The 15556-nt window shown below is 37.6% G+C and overlaps 2 protein-coding genes and 1 long non-coding RNA gene across 7 annotated transcripts; 1 reads left to right on the top strand and 2 right to left on the bottom strand.

Annotated features, from left to right (window-relative positions):
• Positions 1-7281: 7281 nt before the first annotated feature.
• LOC105225440 (MIP18 family protein galla-1) lies at positions 7282-8743 on the bottom strand. Its single transcript, XM_019989952.3, has 4 exons — positions 8233-8743; positions 8045-8157; positions 7642-7792; positions 7282-7570 (listed from the first exon to the last, which is right to left on the bottom strand). The coding sequence occupies exons 1-4, from the start codon at positions 8450-8452 to the stop codon at positions 7473-7475; spliced, it is 582 nt and encodes a 193-aa protein (XP_019845511.1). The 5' UTR covers positions 8453-8743; the 3' UTR covers positions 7282-7472.
• A 414-nt stretch (positions 8744-9157) lies between these two features.
• LOC105225443 (maternal protein exuperantia) lies at positions 9158-15320 on the top strand. Of its 5 annotated transcripts, XR_007422336.1 has the most exons (7): positions 10253-10397; positions 10506-10615; positions 10801-11046; positions 11520-11672; positions 11910-12819; positions 12892-13186; positions 14047-15320. XR_007422336.1 is itself a non-coding variant. In XM_029549865.2 (6 exons), exons 3-6 carry the CDS (start codon positions 10864-10866, stop codon positions 13131-13133), a joined length of 1488 nt encoding a protein of 495 aa, XP_029405725.1. In that variant the 5' UTR covers positions 9159-9324; positions 10506-10615; positions 10801-10863; the 3' UTR covers positions 13134-13843. The 5 variants fall into 5 exon arrangements, 4 of the variants coding, with proteins under 4 accessions (XP_029405726.1, XP_029405725.1, XP_019845506.1 ...); XM_029549865.2 differs by lacking the exons at positions 10253-10397; positions 14047-15320 and adding an exon at positions 9159-9324 and having other exon boundaries at positions 12892-13843; XM_019989947.3 differs by lacking the exon at positions 14047-15320 and having other exon boundaries at positions 10254-10397; positions 12892-13843.
• On the bottom strand, positions 9938-10197 carry LOC125777502 (uncharacterized). The gene is made up of 2 exons (XR_007422337.1): positions 10029-10197; positions 9938-9977 (listed from the first exon to the last, which is right to left on the bottom strand). It is a non-coding gene; the product is annotated as an uncharacterized LOC125777502 (long non-coding RNA).
• Positions 15321-15556: the final 236 nt, after the last annotated feature.

Consider the following 15556-nt stretch of genomic DNA (forward strand, 5'->3'; position numbering starts at 1 on the left):
ACACTGCTCAGCGGCATACCGCCAGTTTAAAGAGAGCCATGAAGCGGATATAATAAAACTACTCAGCTGCCTCAATTTTTATTGCGCAGAATAAACCAACTTTAGATGGCGTTGTGTGCGTGGGACTTGCCAAATCTCCCAGTAGAGTAAAGTTGAACTGGTAATTTCACTGAATGATTCAAAGACCAGGACCAACATGGCAAAATAAAAGTTTATACAGATTTTCAAGCCTTATTCTATGTAGCTGCTCTTCCTTTTCTGAGCATCTTTCGAGCTGGTCTTTCCAGGATCTTATAGCTTGTAACTGAGTCTCAGAAGTGTCATGTGGGTTTTCAAATTTAATTGGATGTCTGATACCGACATTATTTGATTGGCCATCTCTACCAAAAAGAGTAAGAAAATCATGAAAAAGAGCATGAAATGACTTCTTTGGAATTCTACCGAATTTCAATCTGTCCGAACCATTATCAGACCAGGTAACCAGCTCCACTTCCACCTGCTGTTGGGGTAAGCGTGATTCTTCGCTTAACAATTCTGCTTCTTAGCGCAGCATATGTCGCATAACTTGTGACTTGTGGCGGGTGACGGCGATGGCGACGGCGTCGTGGCATTTTCAGTTTCGCCGACTAAACGTGTTTCGCCCATTGTTCTCCGTTTGGCCGCCTGGGCGCACGTGTGCCTGCAATTACACTTAACTGTTATTGTTTCGCGTACTCATTGCTTTGTCGCTGCTTCTGCTGCCGCTGCAGTTGATTTAACTATTGTTGTTAGTATTATTGCCGTGAGTAGTCGCTTTAATTACTTGTGTCCCATTGTAATTGTTAACTCTTGCTCTCCTTTGCAGGCAGTTTCATTTCCGGCGCTTTTTGACTTTTAATGGCATGTTTATTTACTTTTTTCTCTATTTTTCACAGTGTCCGGACGTCCGCCGCCGCCCTGCTGGTCACACACCTGTCCCGGCGCTTGTCAGAATTATGGCGTTTAAAATGTGAAAATGCGAAGAATGCTGAATTGCCGTGGAGGTTGTCGATCCGCTGAGCGCCATTGTCGCGAAACAAGCAGACCAACGGGCAGACCGACAGACAGGCAGTCGGGGAGACAGGCTAAAAGACATGGTAATAAAGCTTTTCATAATAAGAAATGCTCAGCGGAAATGAGCCAGATGGAAACTATGTTGTGATAAATGAAGAAGAAACAGGTGGTAGGAAGCCTTAAAGCGTTGCAATTGATAAGCAGGTGGAAATTAGAATGACCATATTGTGCACAGAATTGTGCGAGATTCATTTCAAGCTCACGGCACTCACTTCGAGGTATCACAGCAGTATGATGAAGTCTTCTTCCAATTGTTATTAGTGCGTTAGTTCCTCTAGAAGAGATCACAAGCCGCATCTTTATATGCCACCATCCTCCTCCTTCCAACAGATTTATAAATGAAAGGAAGGACCAATTATTACTTTTCTGAGTCTACAGGGTTTTGTCTGGAAAGTAATTGTACTGAATCGATATAAAAAAATTTATTAAACCAACCGTAATAATTCCTTGAAAACTTTCAAAATAGACTCCTTCCGCGTCGATGCAGCGCTGCCAGCGCGTTTTTCAAGCATTTAAGGCACCACGGAAGGCATTCTCCGGAATAGCCTTGAGAGCCGAGGTGTATGCTGCTTGGATCCCCTTTCATCGGCCTTTGCAGACAAGGAAACAAAAAAGTTGGAGGGGGGTTGGACAAATCTGGACTCTAGGGTGGCTCAATGCTAGGGTGGCTGCGGAAGCATCGAGATGCCGGCCTTAGTTAGGTAGCTGTTCACAAGAGAGGCGATGGGAGCCACGGCGTTGTCATGGTGCAATTTCCAATCGGCTGCGATGTCTAGTCGGACCCGATTGAAAAGAAACCTTGATATCACAGCGATTCGCCAAAGATGCTGAGTCCCGACGTACGGAAAAAGTCAAAACATTTTTTCTCGACAACAACTCTTGGAACTATGGGTTCAATCCGAAAATAGTTACCTGCCTTCTCTCAGGTCAGCAGACAGCAGATGCTAAGAAATGAAGGAGGTAGAGGCAGCAACGGTCAGCTCGGAGGTACACTCGAACTGACTGTTGCGCACACACACAGCGAGTACAAAAGGTCATTTAAACATTTAGAGCAAAAAAACGGTAAAAACTAGGTTTAAGTGTCTTCAACGGTACTAAGTGCTTTCACACACTCACACACACACACCGATGCAGAGGTGTATGCTGCGCGCCATTAGGAAACGAGAAAAAGCTGAAACTGTGTGCCCAACTCTGTGTAAGGAAAAAGCTGCAACGGTGTTGCGCACAATAGGAATACAATGAAGTGCACGAAAGAGTGCAAAGAAAGGGGCACAAAAAGCACCATATGCTTGCGCTGCTGCACTCATTACGCTAATTGGCGTAGCAATCAGAACGATCCGTGTTCTTCGCTGCCACTTCGAACGGCCGCTTTGATGTCGGCACTGTTTTTGCCCCCTTCGCCGCGGTGTCGCTGTGTCGCGCCAATACTCGATTAGGATGTGTACACGCTGCCATCCTGTGCGCCCAGAAGTGTGCCTCATTTATGCGAAGCATCGACATTTTTTAGTTGCTACACATTTTTTATTTCCTTTAACCAATAATTTCTTTGCCGTTTGGATGAAGTGCCATTACAGTCCACGTTCCTTTGCGAGCCCTTTCGTTCGCCGGCCAGCCGCACTGACTTGCCGTGGTGGAGCGCCTGTGTCCAGGCTACTTCATCGAAGCACACACACGCGCGCGTTCGCGGAGAGGCGTAACTGCGTTGTAATAACGAGCCCAATAGCCTTGAGTCTTCGACGAAGGACATCGCGCATAACTCGTGTCAAGTAAGGGAAGTGTCATAAAGTGGAAGAAACGAGTTGGTAAAACTAAAAAGTGCATTGAATATGCAAAATTGAAATAACAAACGATGCACAGTTAGTTAGGGCTACTTCTGTGTAGGTGTGTTTGCATATAGCAGCTCAAATGAACCGGTCCATTAATAGTCGCTGGCCCCTCTTCCACTTACCTATGAAGGCACTCAGTAGCACACACAGTCTCTTTAGGTACATGTGTCCATTTATGCTTCCGTATACACTAGGTAAAGTGTGGAGAATGAGAAGGAGCGCCACCTTGAGCCCGAATGAGTTGTCAAATCATCAAAGCGGTAAATTTGCATTAAATGTCTTGATTATTATTTTCAATGGAAAATGTTATCGCTAATAGATCTAACATAAATTCTATGGAAAAACAGTGTTTCCTAGTAGAAATAGTTGAGATTTCTGCAAAGCTTTTTGGGGCAACCAAAAGCAATTAGAAAACAAGTCTCTATCGAGCCCTGCTTCATCCAACCAATCCAAATTATAAACTCTGAGGAAAAAATAGTAAGACTTTGTTCATAACTTTAAAATTCTTAATCAATTCTTTAGAATCCATGCCGTCCTTCTCAAAGTAATCCCTCTTGGACCAATGTTTTTTCCAATCTTCGAAACAATTGTTAAAGTCAACTTCCGGAATAGCGTTCAATGCGTGTGGCGATTTACGTCTTCAATTGACCCAAAACGTTTTCTGAGGAACTGTTGTTTGAGTTTGCTGAATAGTCACAAGAAGATAAATCCGGCGAACACGGTCGTTGTTACAAGATATTAGTAGAAAAAGTGACGAAAAACTCACAAAGAATCAACGCAGTATGCGACTTGCTTTATCGTGGTGCAAAACCCAAGAGTTTTTGGCCCATATTTCCGGCCTATTTTTGCGAATAGCTTCGTGCAAGAGACGCACAACACTCAAATAGTACTTGTATTCCTTGTTGACAGCTTGGCTGGTCGGGACTAATGCGGTTTACACCACACCTCGATAATCGAAGAAAACTGTCAACATAACCTTGCCTTTTGACCTGCTTTGAAAGACTATTTTCCGCTTCGGTCCACTTTTGCCACGATATTCGGCCGATTGATGGTATTTTTTCGGGTCTTAAGCATAGATTAAGAGTTTCGTCGTTAACGAGTTGAATAATTTGTACGAATCAAAAAAAACTCACTCACGACAACATTCTGAACCTTTCGGGACTAGAAAGACCATACCTGTAATCTCAAAAACTCACATACTAAACACCATCCAAAAATTTTCTACAATAAGGTTCACATCCTCAATTTGGATATTACAAGTGTAGCCAGGTCCTTCTTCACCTGGTCTTTCCAACGAAGTGGAGGTCTTCCTCTTTGGTTTTTGTTCGTCGAGAGAGGACTTTACTTCTCAATTGCCTACCCAGTCCGAAGTAGCACCTGTTGGCAAGAGTTATTGTGCTTTGAATTTCGAGGCTGACATTGTTGTTTGTGTTAATGCTGTTTCCAGGATAGACGAAAATATCTACGACATCGAAGTTATGGCTGGCAACGGTGACGTAGAAGCTATGTCAAGAGGACGACGACAGTTTGATATCAAGAGATATTCCGTCTTTCTCTCGTACTACAACATTCAGATGGTTCTACTAAAGCTCTATCTACTCTAGTGAATTACGCAACTGTTTAACATTTTTCTAAACTTTCTAACCCCCAGATCATAAGAACTCGCATAAATTTCACTCCCCTCATTCCACAGGTCTTACTCCCAGTGCTTTCACAACATTGAGGGAAGAATAGACACACGCCCTATAATTCGTGAGAATGCCCAAAAATGAACACATGATTATCATAATTTGCTGCTCGTTTTCGCTATAAGTTATGACCGTCGGAGCCAAGCTGGTTTCAAATTGCTTACACTCCAAAGTATCGAAGGAAACACACGCGCAACGAGAAGAAATATTGTTACGCACTTAACTGCAATTGTTTTGTCTCGATTAATTCATGTTCTTGCAACCAGTTCGTGCGGTCTAGCCATTGACAGAGTTTTTCCCGGAATCCATTTACCGCTAACTCATACATGGCTGGCTTTGCACTATCCTTTGATTATGTTAAAAGCTTTCGGTAAAAATTTCTTCGGCATATTTGTACCGTTGCGGCGCTTCCTTTTTCATTTAAATACAGTTCCACAACCATTTGTAATATTCATTATTTCTCGTGCATTTCTTATTACTTTTACTGTTATTTGTATCGTGATAGTTTCGTGTGCAAAAGAATATTGCCAGCGACTTCAATTGCTAAATCGCTACAATTTGATTGTATGCATATGTGCATGTACATATCTATGTAGAAATGCACTTTCTACTGTCCATTTTGGAGGTTTTGTAAACCCGTTCACTGTACAGAAGGAGGCTTGCAATAATATGCCCAGAGGGCCACGACGAGATCTTTGCTCAGGTTACTCCTAACATAGTAATAGAAGTTATTCGAGCCACGCACTCACATGAGCTCTGATGAATTCCAGGATCTTGCTAAGCGCCTGTGAAGCAATAAGCTTCCTATTCGGATATAGATCCAAGTGCCTTATTCCAGCGACTCCAGTTTGCTGCGTAATCAAGAAGGAGGTACTCCAGAGCTTCTGACTCTTGGTCGCTGAACCGGCAGCGATTTAATCTCGTAAGATGGGATGGATTTGGGTGTCGCCTGCAGGCAATTATTTCAGCGATCTAGCCCTGTTTGGATCAATAAGTAGTAAAATTCATCGCCGTCATACAATGGTAGGCTCAGGAAACTTCCTGTTCCAACGGGGTCGGATTAAAGGAAGAAGGGTGTCAGATGTGTAGGGTTAACAGAGCATACAAAGAGGTGGCTAATGTCATGCGAGGACTCATTACACGCTGGACATATGTTGAATATATCAAGGTCTTTTCTGGATAAGTAGGAGCTTAACCTGCTAGATTATCCAGAACGAAGCTGCGCAAGGGTCACTCTCGTTTCTAGCGGCAACTCGAGCTCTTCGTATGCAATGGATCACCCATTTAGACTCCAAGTATGCCATTCACTGAGAGCGAGTCAAGTTAAGGTCAAGTCTGCCTTCTTCCGTCCAATTTGTGAATATGGTCGCTGCGGATTTAGTGGAGGAGAGTGTTAAGTTCCGTGCAGCCAGAAAGCGTGAAAGGACGGAGAGATAGCCGATTACGTTTAAGCACATGCCATCGATTCCATTGCCCGACGTCAACAGCGTACGAGGGGATTGAAATTCTTTCTGGTGGTTGCAAGAGTTTCGGGATATAGAAATTAAACAGGGGGGAGAACACCACTCTGTGGAATCTCTTCTGTAATTCGTCTCAGTTTGGAGTTTTTACCACGAAATAGTACGGATGGATGATGACCGCTCAGGTAGTTCTGGCTTTTGACAAGTACAACGCTACGAGGATTGTGTTCTCGCAGGGTGGTTTTCGGTTAAGGGCATGAACTATCTGTGCGTTTATGACGCTAAGTGCTGTGGTCGGGAGTAGCAAGGCCTCAAGTGTCATCACAATTGGAAGAGGAGGACGATTGGACTCCCCCTTGTCGACGGGTTTTCCAGGTTTCAGTAGTGGGACCACTCAACCGATTTTCCACACATCGGGTATTTAAAGAGTCAGCGACAGGTTGAGAATCTTGTTGTCAATAGCACTCTAAACCTCCTCATTGGTGAAAGTAAGTCAAACTTGGTAGTGTGTAAGGTATATACTAAGTATTTCACCATCTAAATATGTACTTATGTATGCTCGTGATAACAACTATAGCAAGTGTGAAAGCAACCACAGATATATATCTACATAATATGTACAAACATATGATATAGTATTCCGAAAACTATTTTCAAAGATAATTATTGCATGTTGTTGGTGTCCGGCAAGTATGTATGGAGTTAGATACTCGAACAATACAAATATATTGATCCACCAAGCATACACGCATAAACATACATATGTACATATATGCTATAGGCAATATATAATATATTGAAAGCCGGCCATATTGGAACTGCACACGAACCGCTCTTATCAGTTGGGACGTAAACAAATGGCCATATCGACAGCACAGATACTGAAATGTCGACTACAATATAAACAATGTTGAGCTAAGAGCTGATTTATAAGCAGCTCGTGCCAAAACTTATGTATGTACATACATTAACACACGTGTATATAAACATATGCGATAACTTCAAAATGTATGAGTGACTAGATTTTCATACTAGCGTGCCTAAGAATTATGAGGTATTAAGTATATTAAAAGAACTCTTTGTCAGTTTGCGCTTTTTGTATGCCTACTACATTGATAAACTAATTAGTACATACATTCGTACATATGTATGAACCAACAATATGAAAAAAAATGCAACCGAAAAGGAATTACAACTAAACATAAAAGCACAAAATTTTGACTCCAAAGACAGATTAACAATAACCAGCTTTTGAACGCAGTATATTAAAAAATTGTATGTACATATAAAATATAAATATATACATTTTGTGAATCCTAATTACTTTGTGTTAGATTTCTTACTTTAAATAACCGTATTACACACTACATTAATTTTATTTCTGAGTTTAGTTTTTAAGTCCTTCTTCATTCTTCTTCTTTTATACAATTTTCCACTAGTTCCCGCAAATTTGGATTTTCCATAGCGGCAGCAATGCGCTCCTTATCGTTTATTTGCTTATTTACTAAAAAGAAACAGAATTAATTACTTTGAAGCATTCTTCATAATATTAAAGCAAAACGTGTGTTTAATTACTTTCATCCTCTGTTGTATGCGCGCCCTTCTTAATGTATATGTCCAGCTTAATATTATGAGGCAAACTGCGTTCGACTTTAACGCGGATGCATAGTCCAATGAGTGTGGCCAAAGAGCAATGTGGCACAGTGGGATTAAATTCAATGCGAACCTGTGAAAAGAAAAACTTATTAACACTCCAAAATAAAGAGAAATATGGTAGTGAGCGGATAGATGTTTAAATAAAAGTAACACTTTCACTAAGCATTTATTCAAATTTACACTTTAAGCGTTAAAGCAACGGTAATCATCAACGATATAAAAAATGTATATATGTATGTACGTATGTATGTATACTTACATACATATATCTAAATAATTCTTTAAATTTTATATATGCCATAAAATGCGGTTTTAAACATACCACAGATACATTTGATTTTGTTGACGGCTGCACGATGATCCCTTCTTCATAGACTACGTTCAGGTCTTCTAGTGTACATGGCTTTTCTGGATCTCTTATTGTCCGAAGGACATCTAAAAAAACACTCAATTATTGTAAACATCTGCACAAAAAAAAAATTATATATTTTTTTCCCCTAAAATGCTTACCATATACAGTTTCTTGCAAATCATTTGCGTTTTTATAGCCCAACTCTTGCAGCAACGCATCTTCTCCAATTGGTATGGGTTCATTGCCCAAAGACATTTGATTCGTTTTTTGTGCGAGCATATTGTCTACTGTGCGGGCTGTTGAAGAGTTCGAAAGCATTGTACTGCTGCCGCTTCCCGAGTCCGTCTCCGATAGTTTTCGTCTGATGAAAGACAACATTATCTATTTGTGCCAATCAACAAATATTTGAGCCAATCGCTAATGTTCTGCTCAGCCGCGTTTGCTTATCTTTTTCACGCTCAGCGTTCGTTATTCGTTATTGTCACTTATGCAAATATAACTCACTAAATAAAAGTGTATATAAAGACAATAGTTAAGTAAATATTAGACTATCAAAGATTACAAAAATTTCGCTTATTTTGTACTATGTGCAAACAAGTTTTTATCCAAATAGTTTTGTTTTATGTTATTAAATAACTCCTGATTTCAGCTTTTATCACCAAATGTCACATCACAACAAAACGGTGATAGCGATGGTAAGCACAACAAAAGTAATAAGGCAGTTGGCTAAAGAAAGAAAGAGATTATTTCACCTTTTCACCACATTCATGGCCTTCTGAAAAAGTTGCCACACCACTGAATGAAAAACTCTGTATTTATGAATAGCAATGCTCAATTTTGATTGAGAATTTGTAGAAAATGAAGTTAATAGCAAAAGAAATATCGCTCACAAGAAATCATTGCGATATTACTATGAATTTTGTGTATATAAAATTGTTTTTGGTTAATATTTACTCTCACCTTTGCGAAATGTCTCTGAAAATTCTGCATTTAGAGAAAGGTATACATCAGTTGTAGATATTGCCATATCCACAATTGCTTCCAATTTTCCTCTTATCAGTTGAGAGAGTATGGTGCGCAGCCGTTTCTAGAATAAATTTGTTGTCTTTTTAGAGTTTTTACCTTTTTGGTTATTGCATCGTGGCCTAGAAACGCATGCAATAGGACATTACATTTAAAAGTGATCATTAAGATTATTTCAGATAAAAATAAGGCATTTTGCAAATTTCAAGCAATTTAGCCATATCAAGGTGGGTATTTAGTGGTAATCCCAATAGTAAGGAACTGTGGTAATAGAAATATAACACCAAATCTGCAGTGAACAACTAGTATTATAATGTTATTCTCACGATGTTCATAATTTCGTATCTACAACTGCTTAGAATTATTTCATATAAGGCATTAATACCATCTTGGGCCGTTAGAACCTTGCACTGGAGTTCATTTGTGTAATATATACATATATACAAACTTCTTTTATTTATTGACGTGGTTAGATATATGTAACTCTTCTTACATCCCTATGACTTGCACTCATTCAGGGAGTCGAGATTATTGGTGCAATTTTGGAGAGTAAACCCATAATCGAACTATATCGTTTGGAGAAGAGCGGACGGCTAAATGACAAGATTGGCTCAAGTTGATATTACAACAACGTAAGCAACATAATTCTGTTTGTCCGATCAACCGGGAAATGCACCGTTTTGAGTGAGGTTTTTAATTCTTATGTAATTATAAACAGTATTCGCAGTAAAACTCTCCACCACAAATACCCGCTTTAATCCTTTATTATACCCTGAACAGGGTATGTATATTAAATCCTCCTTATCGTTTTTTTTCTCCATTGCCCATTTGTCGGAATCGCCAAGATCGGGCAACTATTTCTACCATATAACACCATGTCCTAGGGAAAACTTTTTTATTTAACTAGATATTTTCGCTAAAATTGGCTTACATTAAAGTAATGGTAGAACCTCCGTAGGAATTGTTTAGATGCGACCATTATAGCATACAGCTGCCATACAAACTGACCGATCAAAATCGGTTCTCTAGAGACTTTTCGGTGAAACCGAAGCTAACTCTTTTTCTTGTTTTCTTCAAAGAAACAGCTAATTCACTTCGTCTGTTCAGTAGGTACATCTTTTTTGTTGCGATTTTCAACAAAGCTAACTGATAACGAACTCATAAAACGCACTTCCAACGGCTGCATCCGAGTTCCACTAGTTTATTTGATAATTGGAATTCAAACTGCGCAGACCGCAAGCAATATCGAAGTTTAACCAATATTAAAATTCTACCATTGGAATTTTATTCATTATAGCAAGTATACTTTAGTATTTAAATAAAAAAATAAGTTTTGCAATTCTATTCAAATTTTGTGAGTTTTTAGAAAAATACTTGTTAAATTCTGATTCACTTTGTACATTCACAGGATTAATTGTCTTTCGTGAGGTGCTAACATCGAAATTTAAAAAATTTCAATTCAGTTCGTTCAGAAAAGTTCGTTTTGTTAGCAGAGAAAAAGGAGTTCAGCTGCTTCAGGTAAAATGAAAAAGCCCATTAAAATAAACGGTATATAACAAAATATGCAAAGCTGTTCAGGCGAAAATATTTGCAATTAAAAAAATTAAAAGTAATTTTAGTTTTTTTTTTTGAATTTTGATTTAATATTTTTAGACGATCTGACGACAGCAGTTATTAGATTATTCTATGTATTTCTATTTCAGCGCATTTAACTATTCGAATTAGTCCGATTTCGCTTGGATTGTTTTTATTGGAAATTTTGCAAAATGGTCGCTTCATTAAATGCTTGCCAGAACGGCATAGTAAATTCCGCAGCCGAGGGCGCCGCTAATGGAGTAATCACCAATGGCACAGTCAATGCAACCAATGTGAGCAAGACTTTGGCTAAGGGCAAGTACACTTTGGTGGGAATCGATATTGACACAACGGGACGTCGTCTCATCGATGAAGTAAGTATTCATCATAAGAATATGTACTTCAAATAAAATAAATTTCAAGAATTCCCACAAAGACATATTTGAGGTAAAACTCGGTCACACAGTGATTCGATAAAAAAAAACTAATATTTGAATCGTGCTGTTCATATTTGTTGTGATTTTAACTCCTCATATCTGCACAATATTTTGTTTTAAAGTGGAGGAATCGAAACACAAGATTATTTTGCTTCGGTTTTGCTCCTAATCCGTTTTACTGTTATAAATTCATGAACTTCTAGAAGGTCCATTATTGTTTGTGTAATTATAACTGATTTTTTTTTTGTTTCTTTTCCACTTGAACTTTGTTTTCCAATTTTATACTTGTTGTATTTTTGTTGCCTTGACTAGAAGTCAATGACCTTTGTCTTTTTTTTCATTTTTTTTTTTGAACAGGATTAAAATATCTAAATAGATATGAAAATAATGTTTTTTTTATTTCTCCCTAGATTGTCCAGTTGGCCGCATATACCCCAAAAGATCATTTTGAACAATATATTATGCCATACATGAACTTGAATCCTGCCGCTCGTCAACGTCATCAAGTGCGTGTGATCTCAATCGGATTCTATCGTATGCTGAAATCAATGCAAACATATAAGGTAAGGTTGGAAAAATTTAAATTGCTTATTTTTGTTAGTGTAAATAAGAATGTGAATACAGAGGGCAATTAAATATAAAAGAAATCGTCTCAAGTCACTATCATTATCGTTTGAAAATTTTTTTTTTTTTATTTTGTGAAATTTAAGAATTTCTTTAATGTTGAATATGTTATCTATAGTTTGTTATAATATTTTTTTAGTATTGAGTAATTAATTTTCAACTTCGGCTTTGCACAGATTATCAAGTCCAAATCGGAAATCGCTGCCTTGAAAGATTTTCTTGATTGGCTAGAAGCGCTTAAAGCCAAAGATGCAGCATCGCAAGGTATCATTCTAGTCTATCATGAGGAACGCAAATTCATTCCATATATGATTTTGGAATCGCTTAAAAAGTACAATCTGCTGGATAGATTCCTCAACACTGTCAAATCTTTCGCTAACGGTTTTAATTTGGCCAAAAACAATGCCAACGAATCATTGCAACACTATACATTGCGCAAACTGTCCAAAGTCCTGAGCGCCAAAACACTCGAGATAAATAATAATGCTTCCGAAGGCGAAGCAAACCACAATATAAGCTCAACGACTGTGACAGCCGAGAGTCAGAGCCCCCAAAAGTCGTTGAATAAGGGTGCACCAGCACAAGAGCGTGAGTTGTTTGACGGCAATGCTAGTGTGCGTGCTAAATTGGCATATGAAGTAGCACTGCAGTTGAGCAACCACGAACAAAAGTTGCCCATTGATTCGTCTGCTGCATTGGAGCAAATGCTCACCGCCTTGCAAACGTATGCACAACCCATCGAATGCGATTTGAATGAACTACAGACACAAAATGAGAATTTAGAGCGTCAAAATTCATTCCGACCGGTGTTTTTGAACTACTTCAAAACCACACTCTACCATCGGGTGCGTGCTGTCAAATTTCGCATTATACTTGCCGAACAGCGCTACGACCTGCAAACACTGAATGCAATTTGGAGTGAGAAACAGAAAGAGGGTCTCTCCGAAATACTGCAAGTCATTGAGGAGCTCAAGGCAGAAGATAAGGCGGAGTTGGCCGATTTATTTGACAGTTACTTCGATCCAGCAAAAACGACTATTAAGCCGATTGTTAAGAACAATAATCGTCGCCGAAATAGACGCGGAGGTTGTACCCAAATCACTTTCATTTACTTGTATTTATGTAAAATAAACTTCTTTATACACTATTTCTTTTTAGTACGCAACATTAAAAACGACGGTAGCAATAGTGCTCGACCATGTAGCGAACAAGGCGCAGGCGGCGACAAACAAGTCGCAGCCGGCTTGCTGCCCGATTCCACAACTAAGTCTTCATCTCCGCCTAACGGTGGCAAGCCTCAGCGCGGTAAGCGTAACCCCCGCTCCCGTAATAACTCCTTAAAAGCACAGCTACAAAGCGCCGTCGACACAAACAACATAACGGCAGCAGTAACCAATTAAGCATCAATGTTGATAGAAATGAATTCTACACAGACGCTGTTGCAACAAAAAAAGTAATGTTTTCTAATAGTATATTTAACCAGCGTATGTTTAGACATATATAATAAACATATGTATTATTGACCGTTAAGATATCAGAAATATTTACTAATGTGAATTAGAGTTTGATGATTTTATATTTATCTTTTTTAATACATTTATGCATTATATTAGATTATCCATACATACATACATTATACATTTATATTTGGCAGCATAAGAAAAAAGGAAAAAACGTAAAAATTTGCTTAACGCTTGCAGCTACAATACACAATTGTAGATAACGTTTAAACAAATGATTACTGAAGTTAATTATATAATTACATTAGTTTTTTCCTTTGCCTGCTATTAGTACAATATTAACTTGTTAATGTATTATCACGCTTTTGTCAAGACTAAACATTTGCCTTGTAGTTTCACGAAAGTTGAAAAAAACAAAAGAAAAAAATTATATAACAAAATGTTAGCTATTCTAGTTTGACATCTTATAGAATTCTAAAAGAATTCAAAAACTTGTTAACTTATTTGCACAAATCGGAATTTTGAATTTTAAAAGGTGCCTTGAAATTTGTTTTATTAATCTTAAAATATTATTTATATTTACATTATTTTGAAGTCCATGTAAGAAATGTACACAAGAAATATACAAACTAGTACTTTTTCAAACCCAATTTATTTTTACTTTTACATACATACATACATACAAACATGTCGGTAAATCTGCTTAGTAAATTATACAAATTGTAGAACCATTATAAAGCTTGACCCTTAGTTAATATTCAACAAGTATAAAGAGTTCTATTAGCAAATGTAGAACTAGACATTTGGTAAAATATATTTTTCGGCTTTTAAATTCAAATAACTCTCTTTCCAGTTTTCGCTCAAATTTAATACCAAAAAAAGCTTCATGTGCAACAAATATTTGATTGGTGCATTGCAGTTTGTGTTAAATTGAAAAATATCAACTCACTAAATATAATCGAGGAGTTACGAGGAAGTAAATAGAAGAGAGTCGGTTCCGTAAACTCCTTGCACAAAATTTCTGTGAATAAAAAAATTTAAAATGTGTGTTTAGGTTAATCACAAAATTTTTACGAAAAAATGAAATGAAAGAAGCTCGACTTTTGAAATGCAGCAACATCTCATATATATTGAGTTCGTGAGATTTATGCTTTCAATGCCAGTGAAAAGGATAGATTTGCCGCAGCAATGCAAGTGAAATTATTGAAATAAATATTGAATTTATATACATATAAATATATGTGATCGTCCAAAGAAACGTGATCAAATCGAAGTAAGATAAGAGCAACCATTTGGTCGCGCTTTGAATTCAACATACATATACCGTCTAATCGAGTCGCAGCAAGCAGTTGCCTATCATCTATGCCTGCTCAGTATCGTTAAGCCACCAGCTGTGGAGATGGGAGAATATTTTCGTTTTTAGTTTAATACAGACCTCATTTAGTTGAAAAACGGGAGGAACCAAAAATACGACTGATTTATTGTTAAAACATATAGCAAATATTATTGAGAACAATTATAGGTAGTTACCATATAATTATTACTTTTACGCTTACAAGATTGTTCGAAAATCAAGGAATCTCGAAGCTGATTCTTACAAGACCTACTCAAATCCTTCAGTAGAACCATATCGGCACACGCCAGATTCCACTTACATTTTACTTCAAATGAGCTTCATACACGAAAATTAAAAGAAATAACAAAAACAACTAAACTGTTTACCTCAACTTAAAAATAAAAATAAGTAATTGCTAAAATAGAAAATGATGAAATAAACAAACTTGTATAGATCAGATCCCTCACGCAAGCGCCAATAGCAACATAATTTCTAAATAATAGGCATAGCCGATTCGCATGTGCCTTTATTGTTCTTGTATTTGCATTGAAATGCATATGAAACGCAAATGCACACAATTATTTTTGCACACACTGAAATGTTATTGCATTTCCCCACATAATTTTCTTTATGCGTACAACAAAAAACTGCCCGAGTTCTAATTAAAAAAAAAATAAATATTCGTAAATTTTTTTGTATTGTTTCTGTTTAAAAAGCAAATTTGATGATACTTTGTTGTGACTTCTTGTACATTATTTGAAATAAAAATTCAAAAATCAGTTTTAATCAAAGCCTTTCTCTTACATACATACATACATATGTCTAAAGCAAGTTCCTTCTGCCGTGTATGGTTCAGATGTGACCATTGGGGGTTGGGGCGATTACATCGCGATAGGTTTGAGTAGGATATACTATGGAGGTAACACAAGCTATTTACTACTGCTGCCTTCAAAATAATTATTATAAAACATATTTACTCCTTGATAAATGTGTATTAGGGCATATCATTTTATACGGATAAAGAAAT

The sequence above is a fragment of the Bactrocera dorsalis genome, chromosome 3 (genome assembly GCF_023373825.1).
Source record: "Bactrocera dorsalis isolate Fly_Bdor chromosome 3, ASM2337382v1, whole genome shotgun sequence".
Classification (NCBI taxonomy): Eukaryota; Metazoa; Arthropoda; class Insecta; order Diptera; family Tephritidae; genus Bactrocera; species Bactrocera dorsalis.